General features: G+C 50.3%; 1 protein-coding gene across 1 annotated transcript; it reads right to left on the bottom strand.

Annotated features, from left to right (window-relative positions):
• Positions 1 to 223: 223 nt before the first annotated feature.
• Positions 224 to 22209, bottom strand: LOC138786390 (kunitz-type serine protease inhibitor bitisilin-3-like). The gene is made up of 6 exons (XM_069963377.1): positions 21994 to 22209; positions 7450 to 7656; positions 6242 to 6418; positions 4759 to 4809; positions 4605 to 4683; positions 224 to 341 (listed from the first exon to the last, which is right to left on the bottom strand). Exons 1-6 carry the CDS (start codon positions 22049 to 22051, stop codon positions 287 to 289), a joined length of 627 nt encoding a protein of 208 aa, XP_069819478.1. The 5' UTR covers positions 22052 to 22209; the 3' UTR covers positions 224 to 286.
• Between the last annotated feature and the right edge of the window lie 1124 nt (positions 22210 to 23333).

The raw sequence follows: 23333 nt of genomic DNA on the forward strand, positions 1-23333 counted from the left end.
AATGAGGTTTCGTTACTGTCCCACACTCTACACCTATGTGCCATGTATGTGAACCTTCTCGATGAAGATTTGTTACTGTCCTACACCCATGTGCCGTGTATGTGGACCTTCTTCATGAGGATTTGTTACTGTCCTACACCCATATGCTCTGTACATGGACCTTCTAGATTGAGGATTCTGGGAGCCCCCAAGGACCCCATCTATACCGCACACAGCTCACACGTTCACCTCAGTTTTCACTTTATTTGTACAATTTTTTAGTATAAAACATTTACATTTTCCAGTGTTATTTCATCTCCGTGTCCGGAACACGCTGGTGCTTCTGTTTCTTTAGTTTCTTCCTGAAAAATGAAAATGAAGATGTCAGAGAGGTACACAGACAGCCTGGTATAGGATGGGGGATTGACACAAGGACTACTCCAGATGCCCCCTAGTGACTGTTCTATGAGCCTTCGGCAGTGAGCGCCCCCTAGTGATAGCTCTATGATCCTGCAGAGAGCACCCCCTAGTGGTAACAGAGTGCCCTCTAAAATAGAACCTGGATTTAGATTAAAGGGGTATTCCACTCAAACATCACTTTTGTTATGTTGCTTACCATGGTGAAACCAACAAATAGGGAGGTAGGTAAATCCACAATAAAAGAACCTAACCTGCCTGGTGCATACATATATTTATCCTGGATGCAGGGGAGAGGACAGACTAGATAGGGGGGGGCTCTCTACCTGCCAACAATCTTCTATGTTTCTGCTTCTCTAGTCTCGACCTATTCAGCACCGTACCCAGTGGCAGGGCCACCTATCTGCCCTCAGAGGGAAGATGTCACAGTTGAGCACCACCCACCGTGTCCATACCATCCCAGGAAAGTGCGCAGCTTTCCATCCCTCAAACACTGGAAAAAGAAAATACAGCCCCTCGCAGCCACCATCTCCGCCTCTAAACGGCAACATCGCAAAACTTCTTTCCTTTGAAACGCTCTCATTCAGGCTGGTGGGGACAGTGAGTTTTAAGAACCTGATCACGGTGGCTGTCCCCAGTAGTCATTCCCAGCCACCACTACTTCTGTAGCAGGGTCATCCCTCACCTGCACCAACAAGTTAGAGAGAAGATACGGTGTGCACTGAGCAACACCATCAATGCCAGGTCCACATTACCACCGATACCTGTAAGCGCGGTCAGGGACCTTACATCTCCCAAACTGCCCACTGGGTAAATGTGGTGGCAGCCGGGCCTGACAAGGGAACCGTCCTGCCACATGTCTGGCCAGCACCCAGGATTTGTGGATGGAAATCCTTGCTCCATCTCCTCCCCTTACTCTGTTTCCTCTTTCACTTCTTCAAGGGGCCATTGTAGCCCATGCACCACCAATTTCCACACAGCCGGGGAGGGGTGACAGCCAGCTGTGCTGAAACATCTGTCTGGGGGGAAAAAACCCACTGAGCAGGAGCTGGGGGCAGGGATAGAGCAGCGGACAGACCAGTGGTTGCTGAACCTGAAACCCTGCAAGGTCTGGGCATAGCCGCTTTGATGCATATCCCTTGCCTGGCTGATGAGCTGAACTTGGTGTTGCAGAGCTTCCTACCACATTACCCTGATATTCCACATCTGGTGCACAAAGTGCGGTCCATGGGTATTTTAGGCGTTCTCACCCTGCTGCAGCTCACCTGTCCACACTGCAGCGGAACATTGGCCTTCCCACCCACCTCCTCCTGTGTAACCTACCCACCTTGCATGTGCTGCAAAGAGTCTGCGAGCAGCAAGAAGCCATGGTCGAGATTCAGCTGCAGAACACACGGGAGTCTCTCCCAGGAACTACAACACTTTACGCCGAAGGAGTGGGCAACCATGTGGAAGGTGTATATGAGTATGCTACAGAAATGGTCAGCACTGAAGACACCGACATCAGTGCCACCATCTGCACCCAGTCCAGGCTATGATGGGACTATATAGTGGAAGATGAGTAAAGTATATGGCACTCACCGATGGAGTCTTCATGGGGACTTGTATTTCCTCAAAAACACACAAACGGACACGGTGCGGACATGATGTGAGCCGACACCATAAGACAGGGCAGTGACAGGCTGCTTCGCGCACTCGGTGCTTTAACAGACTGTTACAGGCTGTCACTGCCCTGTCTTATGGTGTCGGCTCACATCATGTCCGCACCGTGTCCGTTTGTGTGTTTTTGAGGAAATAAAAGTCCCCATGAAGACTCCATCGGTGAGTGCCATATACTTTACTCTCCTTCCACTATATAGTCATTTGCTGAATTACTAAGGACTTTTCCCCATGGACTAAGTGAGTGCTCCGTGTCGTCTTTTACTTTCTATATTGATTGACTATGAGGGAAGATGTCGTGGTGGCTCAGGAGGAAGAGGAAGAAAGCCCATTCTCCCAAGTGTCAGTCCACTCATCCACACCTCGGTCCAGCCAAGGGACAGTTTTGGAGGAGGAGGATGTGTGACACCCGGAGCAGCTCACGGGCAGCACTGGAGCACGGCTGGGGGGGATGCACAGGAGACAACTCTCACCGAGGACAGCCTGTCCTCATATGATAACTTATATGCTGCCCCCCGAGTTGTCAGGATCCTCACCAGTTCTGACTACTGGGTGGCCACCTTGCTGGGTCCCCGCTATAAGGATAACATTGCATCCTTAATCCATTAGAAGATGCCGGAATACAAAGCCAAGCTGGTGGAGGCACTACTGTCGGAGTTCCCATGTGACAGAGAGGGCTTGGTGGGAGAATCAGGTGAGAAGGAGGATGCCAGCAGTGAGAGCCTGAGAGCAGCATTGCCTCGGAAGGGAGGGTGAGCATGGCCGCCATGTGGGACACCTTCCTCAGCACTCTACAACATCCACCAACACCATCGTCATATATGGCACGTAAGAGCAGAAGGCAGAATTATATGGTGGATGAGTAGGAGTCACCCCCCTCCTCCTTGGCCTCTCCTACCTCCTCCCCCTCCTCCTCCTCGGCCTCTCCTACCTCCTCCCCCTCCTCCTCCTCGGCCTCTCCTACCTCCTCCCCCTCCTCCTCCTCGGCCTCTCCTACCTCCTCCCCCTCCTCCTCCTCGGCCTCTCCTACCTCCTCCTCCTCGGCCTCTCCTACCTCCTCCCCCTCCTCCTTCTTGGCCTCTCCTACCTCCTCCCCTCCACCTCCTTGGCCTCTCCTACCTCCTCCTTGGCCTCTCCCACCTACTCCTTCTTGGCCTCTCCTACCTCCTCCCCCTCGGCCTCTCCTACCTCCTCCCCCTCCTCGGCCTCTCCTCCCTCTCCTCCTCCTCGGCCTCTCCTACCTCCTCCTCCTCGGCCTCTCCTACCTCCTCCTCCTCCTCCTCCTTGGCCTCTCCTACCTCCTCCCCCTCCTCGGCCTCTCCTACCTCCTCCCCCTCCTCCTTCTTGGCCTCTCCTACCTCCTCCCCTCCTCCTTTTCCTTGGCCTCTCCTACCTCCTCCCCCTCCTCCTCCTCCTTGGCCTCTCCTACCTCCTCCCCCTCCTCCTTCTTGGCCTCTCCTACCTCCTCCTTGGCCTCTCCTACCTCCTCCCCCTCCTCCTTCTTGGCCTCTCCCACCTACTCCTCCTTGGCCTCTCCTACCTCCTCCCCTCCTCCCCCTCCTTTGCCTCTCCTACCTCCTCGGCCTCTCCCTCCTCCACTTGGACCCCTGCGTCCTCTTTTAATATTGTTTCTAGATTTCTTTTATGTTGTTCTCTGTAATACCTTCCCTACCCCATTGCTGCCAGAGTAATTGCCTTGTCCATGACCTCTTTGGTTGCGTCTTCAACCCTCTGCCCCTTCCTACAACCATTTTACAGTCATTTTCGTGGCTAAAGGTTCGGGTCCCAATTGACTTAAATGGTTTTGGGAAAAAGTTTTGGGCCAGATCTGTGTTGTCAAACTTTTTTTTTTTGAGTTCAAACAAACCCGAATTTGCTCATCACTTAAGGTGAGTCTGGATTGTTGGCGTCTGTCAGGAGCCCCCGGCCCCCTCTCTTCACTTGGTGGGACCCCGTCCACGCTTTAGGGACACTGTTGTGTCCCAGACTCCTCTCCAATAGATCCTTCTCCGGTCTCACTAAACATTTTGTGAACTGTCACTCAGGAGATATGTCTTCCCTTTCGGTATGGGGTACAGAGAAAGTTCAAGCTCCCACAAGAGGCGGAGACGTTTTGGATACTTGAACTGGACACCCGCAATCCAAAAGGCTTAAATATGAAAAATGATTTATTATATCTACTAATTTATTATATTTTGCTGCTACTGACTGTTTATTTTCTTATGACTTTGTGTTCACTTTGTGTATTTTTCCTTTGATTGCTTTTGTAATGAGGTTTTGGTTACAACCCCCTTTGTGGGCGGTACCAAACCCCAGGTGCTATAAATAATGGCGTCTAGTCTGTGGAAGTCGGCCATGACTAAGGAGCTTAGGCTCTGAAACGCGTCGGCTTTTCCCTGTGTGGACGTCCATGTATTTTTAATTATGTATCTTTGAATAAATTAGGATTTTTATCGCTCTGGCTGGAGCTGGATTTACATTGCTGCTTTTGCACACTGCACCTACTGTTGTGATCAGTCGGTTCCTGTGATCCGCAGATCAGGACTCACCTCTGGACCAAGTACATCCCGAGTGTGACCAGAAAAGCCAAACCGAAGATCACGCCAAATAGAACGCCGATGACCAGACCTGCGGAGACAGAGACACGTTCAGGAGAACTGCCCCATCAGGTCACACACCAGGGGATGATGGGAGTGTCTCTACCTGCATCTGTTCCTGAACCTGAAGGAGCCGCATCAGAGGCGCCAGACTTCCCTGCAAACCAGAGAGGAGACATACGTGAGGTTACCCTGGGAAGACTACCCGCACTCACCTCACCCTGCACTCACCTCACCCTGCACTCACCTCAACCTGCACTCACCTCAACCTGCACTCACCTCACCCTGCACTCACCTCACCCTGTACTGGTCTCTCCATACTCACCTCACCCTGCACTCACCTCACCCTGTACTGGTCTCTCCATACTCACCTCACCCTGCACTCACCTCACCCTGCACTCACCTCCCTGTACTGGTCTCTCCATACTCACCTCACCCTGCACTCACCTCACCCTGTACTGGTCTCTCCATACTCACCTCACCCTGCACTCACCTCACCCTGCACTCACCTCCCTGTACTGGTCTCTCCATACTCACCTCACCCTGCACTCACCTCCCTGTACTGGTCTCTCCATACTCACCTCACCATGTACTCACCTCCCTGCACTGGTCTCTCCATACTGACCTTATCCTACACTCACCTCCCTGCACTAGTCTCTCCATACTGACCTTATCCTACACTCACGTCCCTGCACTAGTCTCTCCATACTGACCTTATCCTACACTCACCTCCCTGCACTGGTCTCTCCATACTGACCTTATCCTACACTCACGTCCCTGCACTAGTCTCTCCATACTCACCTCACTCTGTATACTCATCGCTCTGCACTCTTGTCTATATTCTCACCTTGCACTCACCCCACTGCTTCGCACTCATCTTGCTCTGCACTCATCTCTTCATACTCAACTCATCCTACACTCATCTCTCCATACTCCCCTAACCCCACACTCACCTCTCCATACTCACCTCATCCTACACTCATCTCTCCATTCTCCCATCACCCCACACTCACCTCTCCATACTCACCTCACCACTCTATCCCCACCCCACCTCACATTCACCTCTCTATACTCACCTCACCCCACACTTATCTCTCTATACTCACCTCCCCCCACACTCACCTCTCCATACTCACCTCACCACTCTATCCCCACCCCACCTCACATTCACCTCTCTATACTCACCTCACCCCACACTTATCTCTCTATACTCACCTCCCCCCACACTCACCTCTCCATACTCACCTCACCACTCTATCCCCACCCCACCTCACATTCACCTCTCTATACTCACCTCACCCCACACTTATCTCTCTATACTCACCTCCCCCCACACTCACCTCTCCATACTCACCTCACCACTCTATCCCCACCCCACCTCACATTCACCTCTCTATACTTACCTCACCCCACACTTCTCTCTACATACTCACCTCACCCTATCCTGCACTTATCGCCCTGTACTCACCTTATCCTACACTCACCGCCCTGTACTGGTCTCTCCTTACTCACCTCACCCTGCACCCACCTCTCCCTGATTTGCTCATCTCTAACTGAAGTTGTGGAGGCGTCCGGAGGGGACCATTCACCTTTCTTTGCGGGCAGGCAGCGGCTGATACATTCGGTCCTGTTGGAGAATCTGTTCCCGTTTCCCTGACAGCCGCCATAGAGGAAGGAGTCACAGATCTTGCTGTTCTTGTCGTAGTACCACATGAAGATTGCGGAGAGGCAGGGCCCCGGGTCCATGGTCAGGTTACACACGGCCTCTACAGCAGAGAAGAGGAAACAAGAGGTGAGGGTCACCCATAACAACCACGGCCAAGCACCGGGGATACAGGGTCCATACCGCAGCATAAAGACTGTGCCCTACAACTGGGCAAAGTGGGGAACCAGGACAGCGCCCTCTGCAGACATATGATATACAGGGGGCGGGGCTGTGACTACCTCTATACACAATATACAGGGGGCGGGGCTGTGACTACCTCTCTATACACAGGATATACAGAGGGCGGGGCTGTGACTACCTCTATACACAATATACAGTGGGTGGGGCTGTGACTACCTCTCTATACACAGGATATACAGGGGGCGGGGCTGTGACTACCTCTATACACAGGATATTCATCGGGCGGGGCTGTGACTACCTCTATACACAGGATATACAGGGGGCGGGGCTCTGACTACCTCTATACACAGGATATACAGGGGGCGGGGCTGTGACTACCTCTCTATACACAGGATATACAGGGGGCGGGGCTGTGACTACTTCTCTATACACAGGATATACAGCGGGCGGGGCTGTGACTACTCTATACACAGGATATACAGCGGGCGGGGCTGTGACTACTCTATACACAGGATATACAGGGGGCGGGGCTGTGACTACCTCTCTATACACAGGATATACAGAGGGCGGGGCTGTGACTACCTCTATACACAATATACAGCGGGTGGGGCTGTGACTACCTCTCTATACACAGGATATACAGGGGGCGGGGCTGTGACTACCTCTATACACAGGATATACATCGGGCGGGGCTGTGACTACCTCTATACACAGGATATACAGGGGGCGGGGCTGTGACTACCTCTCTATACACAGGATATACAGGGGGCGGGGCTGTGACTACTCTATACACAGGATATACAGCGGGCGGGGCTGTGACTACTCTATACACAGGATATACAGCGGGCGGGGCTGTGACTACCACTCTGACATGTATGGGTCTCATTTCCTACCCCACAGGTCATATTGCACCTCTATGGAGCGTCCCCCTTTATTTTGGTGGAGTCTCACCTCCAGGGGGGTACAGGCTGCCATAGGCCTTGGAGCAGAGGCTCAGACAATCTCTTTCGGTCCTGAAGACATTGATGCCATCCTCTGTATTTTTCTGTAGGATCTTTTTGCAGGCGTCCTGAGACGGGTCGTAAGTCCACCTCATCTCTCGCCCTGAGGAGTCCCCCAACACCACAACCTCACACTGACTCTGAGTGTGGACCTTCTCTGTAGGAATAAAAGAGATGAGAGATAACCCAGAGCAGAGGAGGAGCCATAGAGGAGGACAAAGAGGAGGAGCCATAGAGGACAAAGAGGAGGAACCATAGAGGAGGTGACATGGAGGAGAACCGATAGAGGAGGTGACATGGAGGAGAACGGATAGAGGAGGACAAAGAGGAGGAACCATAGAGGAGGACAAAGAGGAGGAACCATAGAGGAGGACAAAGAGTAGGAACCATAGAGGACAAAGAGTAGGAACCATAGAGGAGGACAAAGAGGAGGAGCCATAGAGGACAAAGAGGAGGAACCATAGAAGAGGACAAAGAGGAGGAACCATAGAGGAGGTGACATGGAGGAGAACGGATAGAGGAGGACAAAGAGGAGGAACCATAGAGGAGGACAAAGAGGAGGAACCATAGAGGAGGTGACATGGAGGAGAACGGATAGAGGAGGACAAAGAGGAGGAACCATAGAGGAGGACAAAGAGGAGGAACCATAGAGGAGGTGACATGGAGGAAAATGGATAGAGGAGGAACCATAGAGGAGGTGACATGGAGGAAAATGGATAGAGGAGGACAAAGAGGAGGAACCATAGAGGAGGACAAAGAGGAGAATGGATAGAGGAGGAACCATAGAGGAGGACAAAGGAGGAATCATAGAGGAGGTGACATGGAGGAGAATGAATAGAGAAAAAAACATAGAGGATATGACATGGAGGAGAATGGATAGAGGAGGAACCATAGAGGAGGAGAATTGAGGAGAATGGATAGAGGAGGTGACATGGAGGAGAAAGAATAGAGGAGGACACATAGGAGGAGCCATAGAGGATGTGATATGGAGGAGAATGGATAGAGGAGGACAAACAAGAGGAACCATAGAGGAGGTGACATGGAGGAGAACGGATAGAGGAGGACACATGGAGGGGAATGGAAAGAGGAGGTGACATGAAGGAGAAAAGATAGAGGAGGACAAATAGGAGGAACCATAGAGGATATGACATGGAGAAGAATGGATAGAGAAGGAACCATAGAGGAGGTGACATGGAGGAGAATGGATAGAGGAGGACAAATAGGAGGAACCAGAGAGGAGGTGACATGGAGGAGAATGGATAGAGAAGGAACCATAGAGGAGGTGACATGGAGGAGAATGGATAGAGGAGGACAAATAGGAGGAACCAGAGAGGAGGTGACATGGAGAAGAATGGATAGAGAAGGAACCATAGAGGAGGTGACATGGAGGAGAATGGATAGAGGAGGACAAATAGGAGGAACCAGAGAGGAGGTGACATGGAGGAGAATGGATTGAAAAGGTGACATGGAGGAGAATGGATAGAGGAGGACACACAGGAGGAACAATAGAGGGGGTGACATGGAGGAGAATGGATAGAGGAGGAACCATAGAGGAGAATGGATAGAGGAGGACACATGGTGGGGAATGGAAAGAGGAGGTGACATGAAGGAGAAAAGATAGAGGAGGACAAATAGGAGGAACCATAGAGGATATGACATGGAGAAGAATGGATAGAGAAGGAACCATAGAGGAGGTGACATGGAGGAGAATGGATAGAGGAGGACAAATAGGAGGAACCAGAGAGGAGGTGACATGGAGGAGAATGGATAGAGAAGGAACCATAGAGGAGGTGACATGGAGGAGAATGGATAGAGGAGGACAAATAGGAGGAACCAGAGAGGAGGTGACATGGAGAAGAATGGATAGAGAAGGAACCATAGAGGAGGTGACATGGAGGAGAATGGATAGAGGAGGACAAATAGGAGGAACCAGAGAGGAGGTGACATGGAGGAGAATGGATTGAAAAGGTGACATGGAGGAGAATGGATAGAGGAGGAACCATAGAGGAGAATGGATAGAGGAGGACACATGGTGGGGAATGGAAAGAGGAGGTGACATGAAGGAGAAAAGATAGAGGAGGACAAATAGGAGGAACCATAGAGGATATGACATGGAGAAGAATGGATAGAGAAGGAACCATAGAGGAGGTGACATGGAGGAGAATGGATAGAGGAGGACAAATAGGAGGAACCAGAGAGGAGGTGACATGGAGGAGAATGGATAGAGAAGGAACCATAGAGGAGGTGACATGGAGGAGAATGGATAGAGGAGGACAAATAGGAGGAACCAGAGAGGAGGTGACATGGAGAAGAATGGATAGAGAAGGAACCATAGAGGAGGTGACATGGAGGAGAATGGATAGAGGAGGACAAATAGGAGGAACCAGAGAGGAGGTGACATGGAGGAGAATGGATTGAAAAGGTGACATGGAGGAGAATGGATAGAGGAGGACACACAGGAGGAACAATAGAGGGGGTGACATGGAGGAGAATGGATAGAGGAGGAACCATAGAGGAGGTGACATGGAGGAGAATGGATAGAGGAGGTGACATGGAGGAGAATGGATAGAGGAGGTGACATGGAGGAGAATGGATAGAGGAGGTGACATGGAGGAGGACGCATAGAGGAGGTGACATGGAGGAGAATGGATAGAGGAGGAACCATAGAGGAGGTGACATGGAGGACAATGGGTAGAGAAAGAGCCGTAGAGGAGGTGACATGGAGGAGGATAGATAGAGGAGGACACATAGAAGAGGTCACTTAGAGGAGGACACAGATGAGCAACCATAGAGTAGGACACATAGAAGAGGTCACATAGAGAAGGACACAGAGGAGCAACCATAGAGGAGGACACATAGAAGAGGTCACATAGAGAAGGACACAGAGGAGCAACCATAGAGGAGGACACATAGAAGAGGTCACATAGAGAAGGACACAGAGGAGCAACCATAGAGGAGGACACATAGAAGAGGTCACATAGAGAAGGACACAGAGGAGCAACCATAGAGGAGGACACATAGAAGAGGTCACATAGAGAAGGACACAGAGGAGCAACCATAGAGGAGGACACATAGAAGAGGTCACATAGAGAAGGACACAGAGGAGCAACCATAGAGTAGGACACATAGAAGAGGTCACATAGAGAAGGACACAGAGGAGCAACCATAGAGGAGGACACATAGAAGAGGTCACATAGAGAAGGACACAGAGGAGCAACCATAGAGGAGGACACATAGAAGAGGTCACATAGAGAAGGACACAGAGGAGCAACCATAGAGGAGGACACATAGAAGAGGTCACATAGAGAAGGACACAGAGGAGCAACCATAGAGGAGGACACATAGCAGAGGACACATAAACAAGGACACATAGAGGAGAATAGATAGAGAAGGTCACAAAGAGGAGGACACAGAGGAAATGACATAGAGGGGGACATGTAGAGGAGGTCAGATGGAGAAGGACACTCAGAGAGAAACTACAGAGGAGGAGACTGGATAGGTGGAACCAAGAAGGACACATACTGGAGGTCACACAGAGGACAATGCAGCGTCCCAGCACAAAAGGGTTTCCTCTTCATATATATTCTAGTTAGTATGGTGCTGGAAAGGTTAGTGGCCACTGCAAAGGTTTGTGTTATGTTGCCCCCCAGTGTTTAAGTCTGGTATTACGTCTTATGTTATCCTCATTCTGCTATGTATATTGCTTTGTTCATATGATGGTCACATGGTGTGGTGATGCAAAAGGCCTAGTGTCACGTGATTCCCCGGCTGCCATAGTAACTCCAATAGCCATCGAGCTTTTGGCTGGGGTTTTTAGGTCACTTTCTTTCTAGTTCAGTCTCCTCTCTGCTCTCAAGAGAGAGGGTCGTGTCTGCAGGCTGTTCCTCCCTAGTCCTCACGGGAGAAGGTCGTGTCTGCAGGCTGTTCCTCCCTAGTCCTCACGGGAGAAGGTCGTGTCTGCAGGCTGTTCCTCCCTAGTCCTCACGGGAGAAGGTCGTGTCTGCAGGCTGTTCCTCCCTAGTCCTCACGGGAGAAGGTCGTGTCTGCAGGCTGTTCCTCCCTAGTCCTCACGGGAGAAGGTCGTGTCTGCAGGCTGTTCCTCCCTAGTCCTCACGGGAGAAGGTCGTGTCTGCAGGCTGTTCCTCCCTAGTCCTCACGGGAGAAGGTCGTGTCTGCAGGCTGTTCCTCCCTAGTCCTCACGGGAGAAGGTCGTGTCTGCAGGCTGTTCCTCCCTAGTCCTCAAGAGGGAAGGTCGTGTCTGCAGGCTGTTCCTCCCTAGTCCTCACGGGAGAAGGTCGTGTCTGCAGGCTGTTCCTCCCTAGTCCTCACGGGAGAAGGTCGTGTCTGCAGGCTGTTCCTCCTAGTCCTCAAGAGAGAGGGTCGTGTCTGCAGGCTGTTCCTCCCTAGTCCTCACGGGAGAAGGTCGTGTCTGCAGGCTGTTCCTCCCTAGTCCTCACGGGAGAAGGTCGTGTCTGCAGGCTGTTCCTCCCTAGTCCTCAAGAGAGAGGGTCGTGTCTGCAGGCTGTTCCTCCCTAGTCCTCACGGGAGAAGGTCGTGTCTGCAGGCTGTTCCTCCCTAGTCCTCACGGGAGAAGGTCGTGTCTGCAGGCTGTTCCTCCCTAGTCCTCAAGAGAGAGGGTCGTGTCTGCAGGCTGTTCCTCCCTAGTCCTCACGGGAGAAGGTCGTGTCTGCAGGCTGTTCCTCCCTAGTCCTCACGGGAGAAGGTCGTGCTCTCTGTACTCCTCCGTCAGATATCTAAACTCATTCCAGTCCATTCCAGACCTGGCGTGTCCTTCAAGATACCTGTATATCCAAAGATCTGGGTTCATCTTCTAAGTCTCCATTTTCTCTTCATCGCTAACTGCAAGTATTCTTCTCATCATTGCTACCCAGCATTACTCTCCCAAGGGAACTACTACTCCCATCCTCAGCAAAAGATCCTTACTAGTTAAAGAGACATTTATATCCGCTATGGCCTATTGCAACACCACCCATCACCTCAGTTATCACCCGTTTTGCCGATATCAAGTTGACTATTCCTGGTTGCAGCCAGAGACTGTTGCTATTGGTGTTGTCGTTCCAATAAACATACAACTCCCGTTGTTTCTGAACCCTGGCATTGGTCTAGTCATTGGTGCCACCTTCCCTCATGCCATAACCGTGACCCTAACATCTGGCAAGTGGCAACCCGGGTCCTACCACTACCACCCCCAGCAGGGTCACCCCAACAACACATGTGAAGAGGTCACATAGAGGAGGAAACAGAGGAAGTCATATAGAGGGAAACATAAAGAGGAGGTCACATAGAGGGGGACACATAGAGAGTGATTAGTTCAGGTATTATCACCTGACACACCTGACACAAATTATGAAGCGGAGGTAACTGCAGTCTGCCTAATATCAGAGAGGACACACGAGACAACTCTGTGCTCCAGCTGAGAAGCTTCTGTGTAATTGAGCGGTAAGTGTCTTGTTATAAGCAAAGATAAGGAAAAAGAAACAATAACAACATACACAACTTCTACCAGCAGTTACATAGCCTGTGTCTAAGAAACAATGTTCTTGGCTTTACGCCCAGACTTAGCTGCTACTGTCCCAAGGTTAGGAGGCAGACTGTCTGCTGCAGACTGTCATCACTACAGAGCATTGCATCTACTGGCTGAAAGTATATTTTTCCTTTTACAGAATTACCTTCAACTATAGGAACTATAGAGGAGGACACATGAAGGATGGCAAATAGAGTCACATGGAGAATGACATAAAGAGGATGACACAGGGCCAGGACAAAGCAAAGGCCGGGGTGGGTGATGATCTAGGGCAGGGGTCCTCAACTGGCGGACCGCGGTCTGAACCCGGACCGCGGAGGCCAGCTGTCCGGACCCCTGGTCAGACCTCCTAACCGCCCCGGATCCGGTTCGTCCCGCTCCCCACCGCACTGCCTCCCGCCCCATAGTGTACTGTCCTTAGATGTCAGTACGCCTGTGGGGCTGGGGGCAGTGTCGGTCCGGACCCCGGCTGATACGCGCTCTGGGGATGTCCCGGGGATTCCCCAGCAGAGCGCGCACCACAGACTTCAGTGTACGCTGCCGGCCTGTCCTTCCCGGAAGTGCAGGCCGGCGGCGTACGCTGAGGTCACTGATGCGCGCTCTGCTGGGGAATCCCCGGGACATCCCTACAGAGCGCGTATCAGCCGGGGGCCGGACCGACGGGAAGAGAAGAAGACAGCCGCAGCGGGGAACGAGGTGCTAGGTGAGTTGTTTTTGTTATTTTTTTTTTTCTGTCTGGGGGGCATCTAAAAGGGGAGAGCGCACAGGTGGACTATATACTACAGGGGGGACCTCACAGGGGGCTATATACTACTGAGGGGGCTATATACTACTGGGGGGAGCGCACAGGGGCCTATATACTACAGGGGGGACCTCACAGGGGGCTATATACTACTGAGGGGGCTATATACTACTGGGGGGAGCGCACAGGGGGCTATATACTACAGGGGGGACCTCACAGGGGGCTATATACTACTGAGGGGGCTATATACTACTGGGGGGAGCGCACAGGGGGTTATATACTACAGGGGGGACCTCACAGGGGCTATATACTACAGGGGGAAAGCACAAGGGGGGCTATATACTACTGGGGGGAGAGCACAGGAGCGCTATATACTACTGGGGGGAGCTCACAGGGGGCTATATACTACAGGGGGACAGCGCAGGGGGGGCTATATACTACAGGGGGAGCTCACAGGGGGCTATATACTACAGGGGGAGCTCACAGGGGGCTATATACTACAGGGGGGAGCTCACAGGGGGGCTATATACTACTTGGGGGGAGCTCACGGGGGCTATATACTACTGGGGGAGAGCACAGGGGGGCTATATACTACTGGGGGGAGCTCACAGGGGGCTATATACTACTGGGGGACAGTACACAGGGGACATATATTACTGGGAGACTACACAGGGGACATATATTACTGAGGAGACTACACAGGGGACATATATTACTGGGGAGACTACACAGGGGACATATATTACTGGGGAGACTACACAGGGGCCATATATTACTGGGGAGACTACACAGGGGACATATATTACTGGGGAGACTACACAGGGGACATATATTACTGAGGAGACTACACAGGGGACATATACTACTGGGGAGACTACACAGGGGGCATATATTACTGGGGAGACTACACAGGGGACATATATTACTGGGGAGACTACACAGGGGCCATATACTACTGGGGAGACTACACAGGGGACATATACTACTGGGGAGACTACACAGGGGACATATATTACTGAGGAGACTACACAGGGGACATATATTACTGGGGAGACTACACAGGGGGCCATATATTACTGGGGAGACTACACAGGGGACATATATTACTGGGGAGACTACACAGGGGCCATATATTACTGTGGAGACTACACAGGGGACATATATTACTGGGGAGACTACACAGGGGCCATATACTACTGGGGAGACTACACAGGGGGCATATATTACTGGGGAGACTACACAGGGGGCATATATTACTGGGGAGACTACACAGGGGGCCATATACTACTGGGGAGACTACACAGGGGGCCATATATTACTGGGGAGACTACACAGGGGACATATATTACTGGGGAGACTACACAGGGGACATATATTACTGGGGAGACTACACGGGGGACATATATTACTGGGGAGACTACACGGGACATATATTACTGGGGAGACTACACGGGACATATATTACTGGGGAGACTACACAGGGGACATATACTACTGGGGAGACTACACAGGGGACATATATTACTGAGGAGACTACACAGGGGGCCATATATTACTGGGGAGACTACACGGGACATATATTACTGGGAGACTACACAGGGGACATAAACTACTGGGGAGACTACACAGGGGACATATATTACTGAGGAGACTACACAGGGGACATATATTACTGGGAGACTACACAGGGGGCATATATTACTGGGGAGACTACACAGGGGACATATATTACTGAGGAGACTACACAGGGGGCCATATATTACTGGGGAGACTACACAGGGGACATATACTACTGGGGAGACTACACAGGGGACATATATTACTGGGGAGACTACACAGGGGGCATATATTACTGGGGAGACTACACAGGGGGCCATATATTACTGGGGAGACTACACGGGACATATATTACTGGGGAGACTACACGGGACATATATTACTGGGGAGACTACACAGGGGGCCATATACTACTGGGGAGACTACACAGGGGCCATATATTACTGGGAGACTACACAGGGGCCATATATTACTGGGAGACTACACAGGGGACATATATTACTGGGGAGACTACACAGGGGGCATATATTTACTGGGGAGACTACACAGGGGACATATATTACTGGGGAGACTACACAGGGGGCATATATTACTGGGGAGACTACACAGGGGGCATATATTACTGGGAGAATACACAGGGGGCCATATACTACTGGGGAGACTACACAGGGGCCATATATTACTGGGAGACTACACAGTGGCCATATATTACTGGGAGACTACACAGGGGACATATATTACTGGGAGACTACACAGGGGGCATATATTACTGGGAGACTACACAGGGGACATATATTACTGGGAGACTACACAGGGGACATATATTACTGGGAGACTACACAGGGGACATATATTACTGGGGAGACTACACAGGGGACATATATTACTGGGGAGACTACACAGGGGGCCATATACTACTGGGGAGACTACACAGCGGGCATATATTACTGGGGAGACTACACAGGGGGCCATATACTACTGGGGAGACTACACAGGGGGCCATATATTACTGGGGAGACTACACGGGACATATATTACTGGGGAGACTACACAGGGGGCATATATTACTGAGGAGACTACACAGGGGACATATATTACTGGGGAGACTACACAGGGGACATATATTACTGGGAGACTACACAGGGGGCCATATATTACTGGGGAAACTACACAGGGGACATATATTACTGGGGAGACTACACAGGGGACATATATTACTGGGAGACTACACAGGGGACATATATTACTGGGGAGACTACACAGGGGACATATATTACTGGGGAGACTACACAGGGGACATATATTACTGAGGAGACTACACAGGGGACATATACTACTGGGAGACTACACAGGGGCCATATATTACTGGGAGACTACACAGGGGCCATATATTACTGGGGAGACTACACAGGGGACATATATTACTGGGGAGACTACACAGGGGCCATATATTACTGAGGAGACTACACAGGGGACATATATTACTGGGAGACTACACAGGGGACATATATTACTGGGGAGACTACATAGAGGACATATATTACTGGGAGACTACACAGGGGCCATATATTACTGGGAGACTACACAGGGGACATATATTACTGGGGAGACTACACAGGGGATATATACTACTGGGGAGACTACACAGGGGGCCATATATTACTGGGGGACTACACAGGGGACATATATTACTGAGGAGACTACACACGGGACATATATTACTGGGGAGACTACACAGGGGACACATATTACTGGGGAGACTACACAGGGGGCATATATTACTGGGGAGACTACACAGGGGGCATATATTACTGGGGAGACTACACGGGGGACATATATTACTGGGGAGACTACACAGGGGACATATATTACTGGGGAGACTACACAGGGGACATATATTACTGGGGAGACTACACAGGGGGCATATATTACTGGGGAGACTACACAGGGGACATATATTACTGGGGAGACTACACAGGGGGCATATATTACTGAGGAGACTACACAGGGGGCATATATTACTGGGGAGACTACACAGGGGACATATATTACTGGGAGACTACACAGGGGACATATATTACTGGGGAGACTACACAGGGGACATATATTACTGGGGAGACTACACAGGGGACATATATTACTGGGGAGACTACACAGGGGACATATATTACTGAGGAGACTACACGGGGGACATATATTACTGGGGAGACTACACAGGGGACATATATTACTGGGGAGACTACACAGGGGACATATATTACTGGGGAGACTACACAGGGGACATATATTACTGAGGAGACTACACGGGGGACATATATTACTGGGGAGACTACACAGGGGACATATATTACTGGGGAGACTACACAGGGGACATATATTACTGGGGAGACTACACAGGGGACATATATTACTGGGGAGACTACACAGGGGGCCATATATTACTGGGAGACTACACAGGGGGCCATATACTACTGGGGAGACTACACAGGGGGCATATATTACTGAGGAGACTACACAGGGGACATATACTACTGGGGAGACTACACAGGGGGCCATATATTACTGGGGAGACTACACAGGGGACATATATTACTGGGGAGACTACACAGGGGACATATATTACTGGGGAGACTACACAGGGGGCCATATACTACTGGGGAGACTACACAGGGGGCATATATTACTGAGGAGACTACACAGGGGGACATATATTACTGGGGAGACTACACAGGGGGCCATATATTACTGGGAGACTACACAGGGGGCCATATACTACTGGGGAGACTACACAGGGGGCATATATTACTGAGGAGACTACACAGGGGACATATACTACTGGGGAGACTACACAGGGGACATATATTACTGGGGAGACTACACAGGGGACATATATTACTGGGGAGACTACACAGGGGGCCATATACTACTGGGGAGACTACACAGGGGGCATATATTACTGAGGAGACTACACAGGGGGACATATATTACTGGGGAGACTACACAGGGGGCCATATATTACTGGGAGACTACACAGGGGACATATATTACTGAGGAGACTACACGGGACATATATTACTGGGAGACTACACGGGGGACACATATTACTGGGGAGACTACACAGGGGACATATATTACTGGGGAGACTACACAGGGGACATATATTACTGGGGAGACTACACAGGGGACATATATTACTGAGGAGACTACACGGGACATATATTACTGGGGAGACTAGCACTCCTGACGAAGCCGCCCGGAGCGGCGATACGCGTGGGGTTACCATCTTTCCTGCCACATAGGGACTTCTTTACTCTCAGTTGGTATTATTTATTTTTTACAGTGATTTTCATTTTTTTTGCTTATGTATTTACATTTTTTGTAGTCCTCTTATGGCTTATTGAGCTCATCTATGTAGCAGGTAGCAACCTCCCATATCATAGGAGGATGCCGTTTTTGGTTTTTAATGTTTTTAATCTCTTTTTGTGTAGCCGGTACTAATAAAGCTTATTTATATTTTGTTATTTCAAGTGTGCGCCTTACTTTTTTACCCTATGTTTTTCCTCTCCCTCTTTCTTTGCATATATTACTGGGAGACTACACAGGGGACTACACAGGGGACATATATTACTGGGGAGACTACACAGGGGACATATATTACTGGGGAGACTACACAGGGGCCATATACTACTGGGGAGACTACACAGGGGACATATATTACTGGGGAGACTACACAGGGGGCATATACTACTGGGGAGACTACACAGGGGACATATATTACTGGGGAGACTACACAGGGGGCATATATTACTGGGGAGACTACACAGGGGGCCATATACTACTGGGGAGACTACACAGGGGGCCATATATTACTGGGGAGACTACACGGGACATATATTACTGGGGGACTACACAGGGGGACATATATTACTGGGGGACTACACAGGGGGACATATATAATCAGGGGACTACAAAGTGGGACGTATATTATGGTGGGACTGCGCTGGGAGCCATATATTACTGGGGGACTATACAGCTACCTAAATAGAGGAGAACACGAGGGAGAATGGATAGAGGAGGACACATGGAGGAGAATGGATAGAGGATGAGAAGGGATAGAGGAGGACACATGGAGGAGAATGGATAGAGGAGGACACATGGAGGAGAATGGATAGAGGAGGACACATGGTGGAGAATGGATAGAGGAGGACACATGGTGGAGAATGGATAGAGGAGGACACATGGTGGAGAATGGATAGAGGAGGACACATGGAGGGGAATGGATATAGGATGAGAAGGGATAGAGGAGGACACATGGAGGAGAATGGATAGAGGAGGACACATGGTGGAGAATGGATAGAGGAGGACACATGGTGGAGAATGGATAGAGGAGGACACATGGTGGAGAATGGATAGAGGAGGACACATGGTGGAGAATGGATAGAGGATGAGAAGAAATAGAGGAGGACACATGGAGGAGAATGGATAGAGGAGGACACATGGTGGAGAATGGATAGAGGATGAGAAGGGATAGAGGAGGACACATGGAGGAGAATGGATAGAGGAGGACAAACAAGAGGAACCATAGAGGAGGTGACATGGAGGAGAATGGATAGAGGAGGACACATGGAGGAGAATGGATAGAGGAGGACAAACAAGAGGAACCATAGAGGAGGTGACATGGAGGAGAATGGATAGAGGAGGACACATGGAGGAGAATGGATAGAGGAGGACAAACAAGAGGAACCATAGAGGAGGACACATAGAGGAGAATGGATAGAGGATGAGAAGAGATAGAGAAGGACACATTGTGGAGAATGATAGAGGATGAGAAGAGATAGAGGAGGACACATGGAGGAGAATGGATAGAGGAGGACACATGGAGGAGAATGGATAGAGGATGAGAAGAGCTAGAGGAGGACACATGGAGGAGAATGGATAGAGGAGAAGCCATGGAGGAGATTGAATAGAGGAGGACACATAGAGGAGAATGTATAGAGGATGAGAAGGGATAGAGGAGGACAAACAAGAGGAACCATAGAGGAGGTGACATGGAGGAGAATGGATAGAGGAGGACACATGGAGGGGAATGGATATAGGATGAGAAGGGATAGAGGAGGACACATGGAGGAGAATGGATAGAGGAGGACACATGGAGGGGAATGGATAGAGGAGGACACATGGAGGAGAATGGATAGAGGAGGACACATGGAGGGGAATGGATATAGGATGAGAAGGGATAGAGGAGGACACATGGAGGAGAATGGATAGAGGAGGACACATGGTGGAGAATGATAGAGGATGAGAAGAAATAGAGGAGGACACATGGAGGAGAATGGATAGAGGAGGACACATGGTGGAGAATGGATGGAGGAGGACACATGGTGGAAAATGATAGAGGATGAGAAGAAATAGAGGAGGACACATGGAGGAGAAGGGATAGAGGAGGACACATGGAGGAGAATGGATGGAGAAGAAAACATTGAGGAGAGTGAATGGAGGAGGACGCATAGAGGAGGTGACATGGAGGAGGACGCATAGAGGAGGTGACATGGAGGAACCATAGAGGAGGTGACATGGAGGAGGACGCATAGAGGAGGTGACATGGAGGAGGACGCATAGAGGAGGTGACATGGAGGAGGACCCATAGAGGAGGTGACATGGAGGAGGACGCATAGAGGAGGTGACATGGAGGAGGACGCATAGAGGAGGTGACATGGAGGAGGACGCATAGAGGAGGTGAAATGCAGAAAATGGATAGAGGACAATGGAAAGAGGAGGACAGAAAAACCATCAAACATGCTATAGAGATCTAATGTGGGTGTGTGATGAGGCGTTCAGGACGCACTGTACTTGTGGGTCAGACTTTTCTGGCAACTTCAGGGCTTTACCTCACAAATGAGGCAAAACTTCCCCCAGACACGCCAGCATCTTCCCGGAGGAGGGTGGAGGCCAATATGGCCACAATATGGAGACAACCCCATGCTTGCCACCATGTATAATGGGATGTCCAGCACACCTAAAGGTGTGATTGTCCATAAGGCCGCAGAGTGTCGATGTCATTGTCCTCTCTACATAGTCGTCATTAGTCCCGTGTATCCAGTCATGTGACCACTGAGCTTTGCACTGGGCATGTAAGAGATATAATGAAGATAAAGCATTGTCGGATGAGAGTCATTGAGTTTGGGCGGTTTCAGGCCCGGTCATTCCTCTCTTTTCCTGGGTGGGGTAGGAGTTTCATCTTTGAATGGAATGTATTGACGGGTCCCAAGTCCATGGTATCCAAGTGTCTCTTCCGGCCAAGTCCCAGATATTTTTGAGCCATCGATACTGGATGAGTCATGGCCGATACCAGTCAGATAACATACAACCTGATAACATCCAAAACAGTGAGGATACGGGAAGAAGACTGTGATGTGATGAGTGGATATGGGGCCTTATATCCAGCTGATTTGGCTGGGGTCTCCCACCACCCCCAGCAGGCTCCAGATATAGGCCCTATAATCACAGAGGGCACAGGTAGGGGGGGCAACAACTTAAAAAGCAGGACTGGTCTAGGAGAGACAGAGCTAGCAGTGGCCCTCACACCAGGGGCCCCATAGAAAAGACATAGAAGGAAGATGAGAAGCTGGAGAATGGCGAGGACCTCTTACCTTCTGCTCTTGTGATTCCGATCAGGAGAAGCCCCAGGAATATCCATCCAGAGCTCATTCTTTGTCAGGATGGGGTCCGTCACCGGGGGCAGTAAGGGGGTTCAGTGATCTCCTAATGTCCTAATCACAGATCACAATGTCTACAGATGTAAGAGAAGAGGAAGACTCCGTCCGGCAGAGCGCTGGGAGAAGAATGATCTTTGGATCTTGTGTGTGGAGCAGATAAAGTGTCCTTCCTGATAAGAGCAAAGCGGAAGATTTATGGGGCCAATTCAGAGCATGAAGATAATGCCGAGGGGGCTGATCCATGACATCATCAGAGAGATGGGATCTATGACATCATCAGAGAGATGGGATCTATGACATCATCAGAGAGATGGGATCTATGACATCATCAGAGAGATGGGATCTATGACATCATCAGAGAGATGGGATCTATGACATCATCAGAGAGATGGGATCTATGACATCATCAGAGAGATGGGATCTATGACATCATCAGAGAGATGGGATCTATGACATCATCAGAGAGGAGACCTGATCCATGACATCAGAAAGGAGAGATAATTCATGACATCATCAGAGAGGGGAGCTGATCCATAACATCATCAGAGAGATGGGATCGATGACACCATCAGAGAGGAGACCTGATCCATGACATCATCAGAGAGGGGAGCTGATCCATGACATCATCAGAGAGGAGAGCTGATCCATGACATCATCAGAGAGGAGAGCTGATCCATGACATCATCAGAGAGGAGAGCTGATCCATGACATCATCAGAGAGGAGAGCTGATCCATGACATCATCAGAGAGGAGAGCTGATCCATGACATCATCAGAGAGGAGAGCTGATCCATGACATCATCAGAGAGATGGGATCTATGACATCATCAGAGAGGGGAGCTGATCCATGACATCATCAGAGAGGAGAGCTGATCCATGACATCATCAGAGAGGAGAGCTGATCCATGACATCATCAGAGAGGAGAGCTGACTACATCTGACAAATCAGCCTGTCCAGACTACGAGGTTTGTTATCTTGTGTCAAGTCCTTCGAACCACAGAGGTAGGGCACAAGTCAATTATGGCATGGCACCAGCTTCCTCGTTGGTGCCAAGTACTCCGGCACATGCCTCATGGGTGTCACGTGATAGGTCGGATTCCCATACTTCCTGCACAGTGCCCGTCATGGAGTCGCCCTTCTCTATGTCACCAGCCTTCCAGTTTAGCCTGTTTCACAGACTCTATGCCTCATATCTCTATATTTGCTAATTGTCCCTACAGTTAAAGGGGTACTCCAGTGAATTTAGTTTATTTCAAATCAATTGGGGGGACTAT

The sequence above is a fragment of the Dendropsophus ebraccatus genome, chromosome 3 (assembly GCF_027789765.1).
Source record: "Dendropsophus ebraccatus isolate aDenEbr1 chromosome 3, aDenEbr1.pat, whole genome shotgun sequence".
In the NCBI taxonomy this organism is placed as follows: domain Eukaryota; kingdom Metazoa; phylum Chordata; class Amphibia; order Anura; family Hylidae; genus Dendropsophus; species Dendropsophus ebraccatus.

What these genes read in the sequence shown, in the direction of transcription:
- LOC138786390 (XM_069963377.1), bottom strand. Translation starts at nt 22,051, where the DNA reads ATGAGCTCTGGATGGATATTCCTGGGGCTTCTCCTGATCGGAATCACA. An exon ending in CGGAATCACAAGAGCAGAAG is followed by an intron (nt 7,657 to 21,993) that starts GTAAGAGGTCCT and finishes TTATTCCTACAG; the next exon opens with AGAAGGTCCACACTCAGAGT. An exon ending in CTGCCTGCCCGCAAAGAAAG is followed by an intron (nt 4,810 to 6,241) that starts GTGAATGGTCCC and finishes TCTGGTTTGCAG; the next exon opens with GGAAGTCTGGCGCCTCTGAT.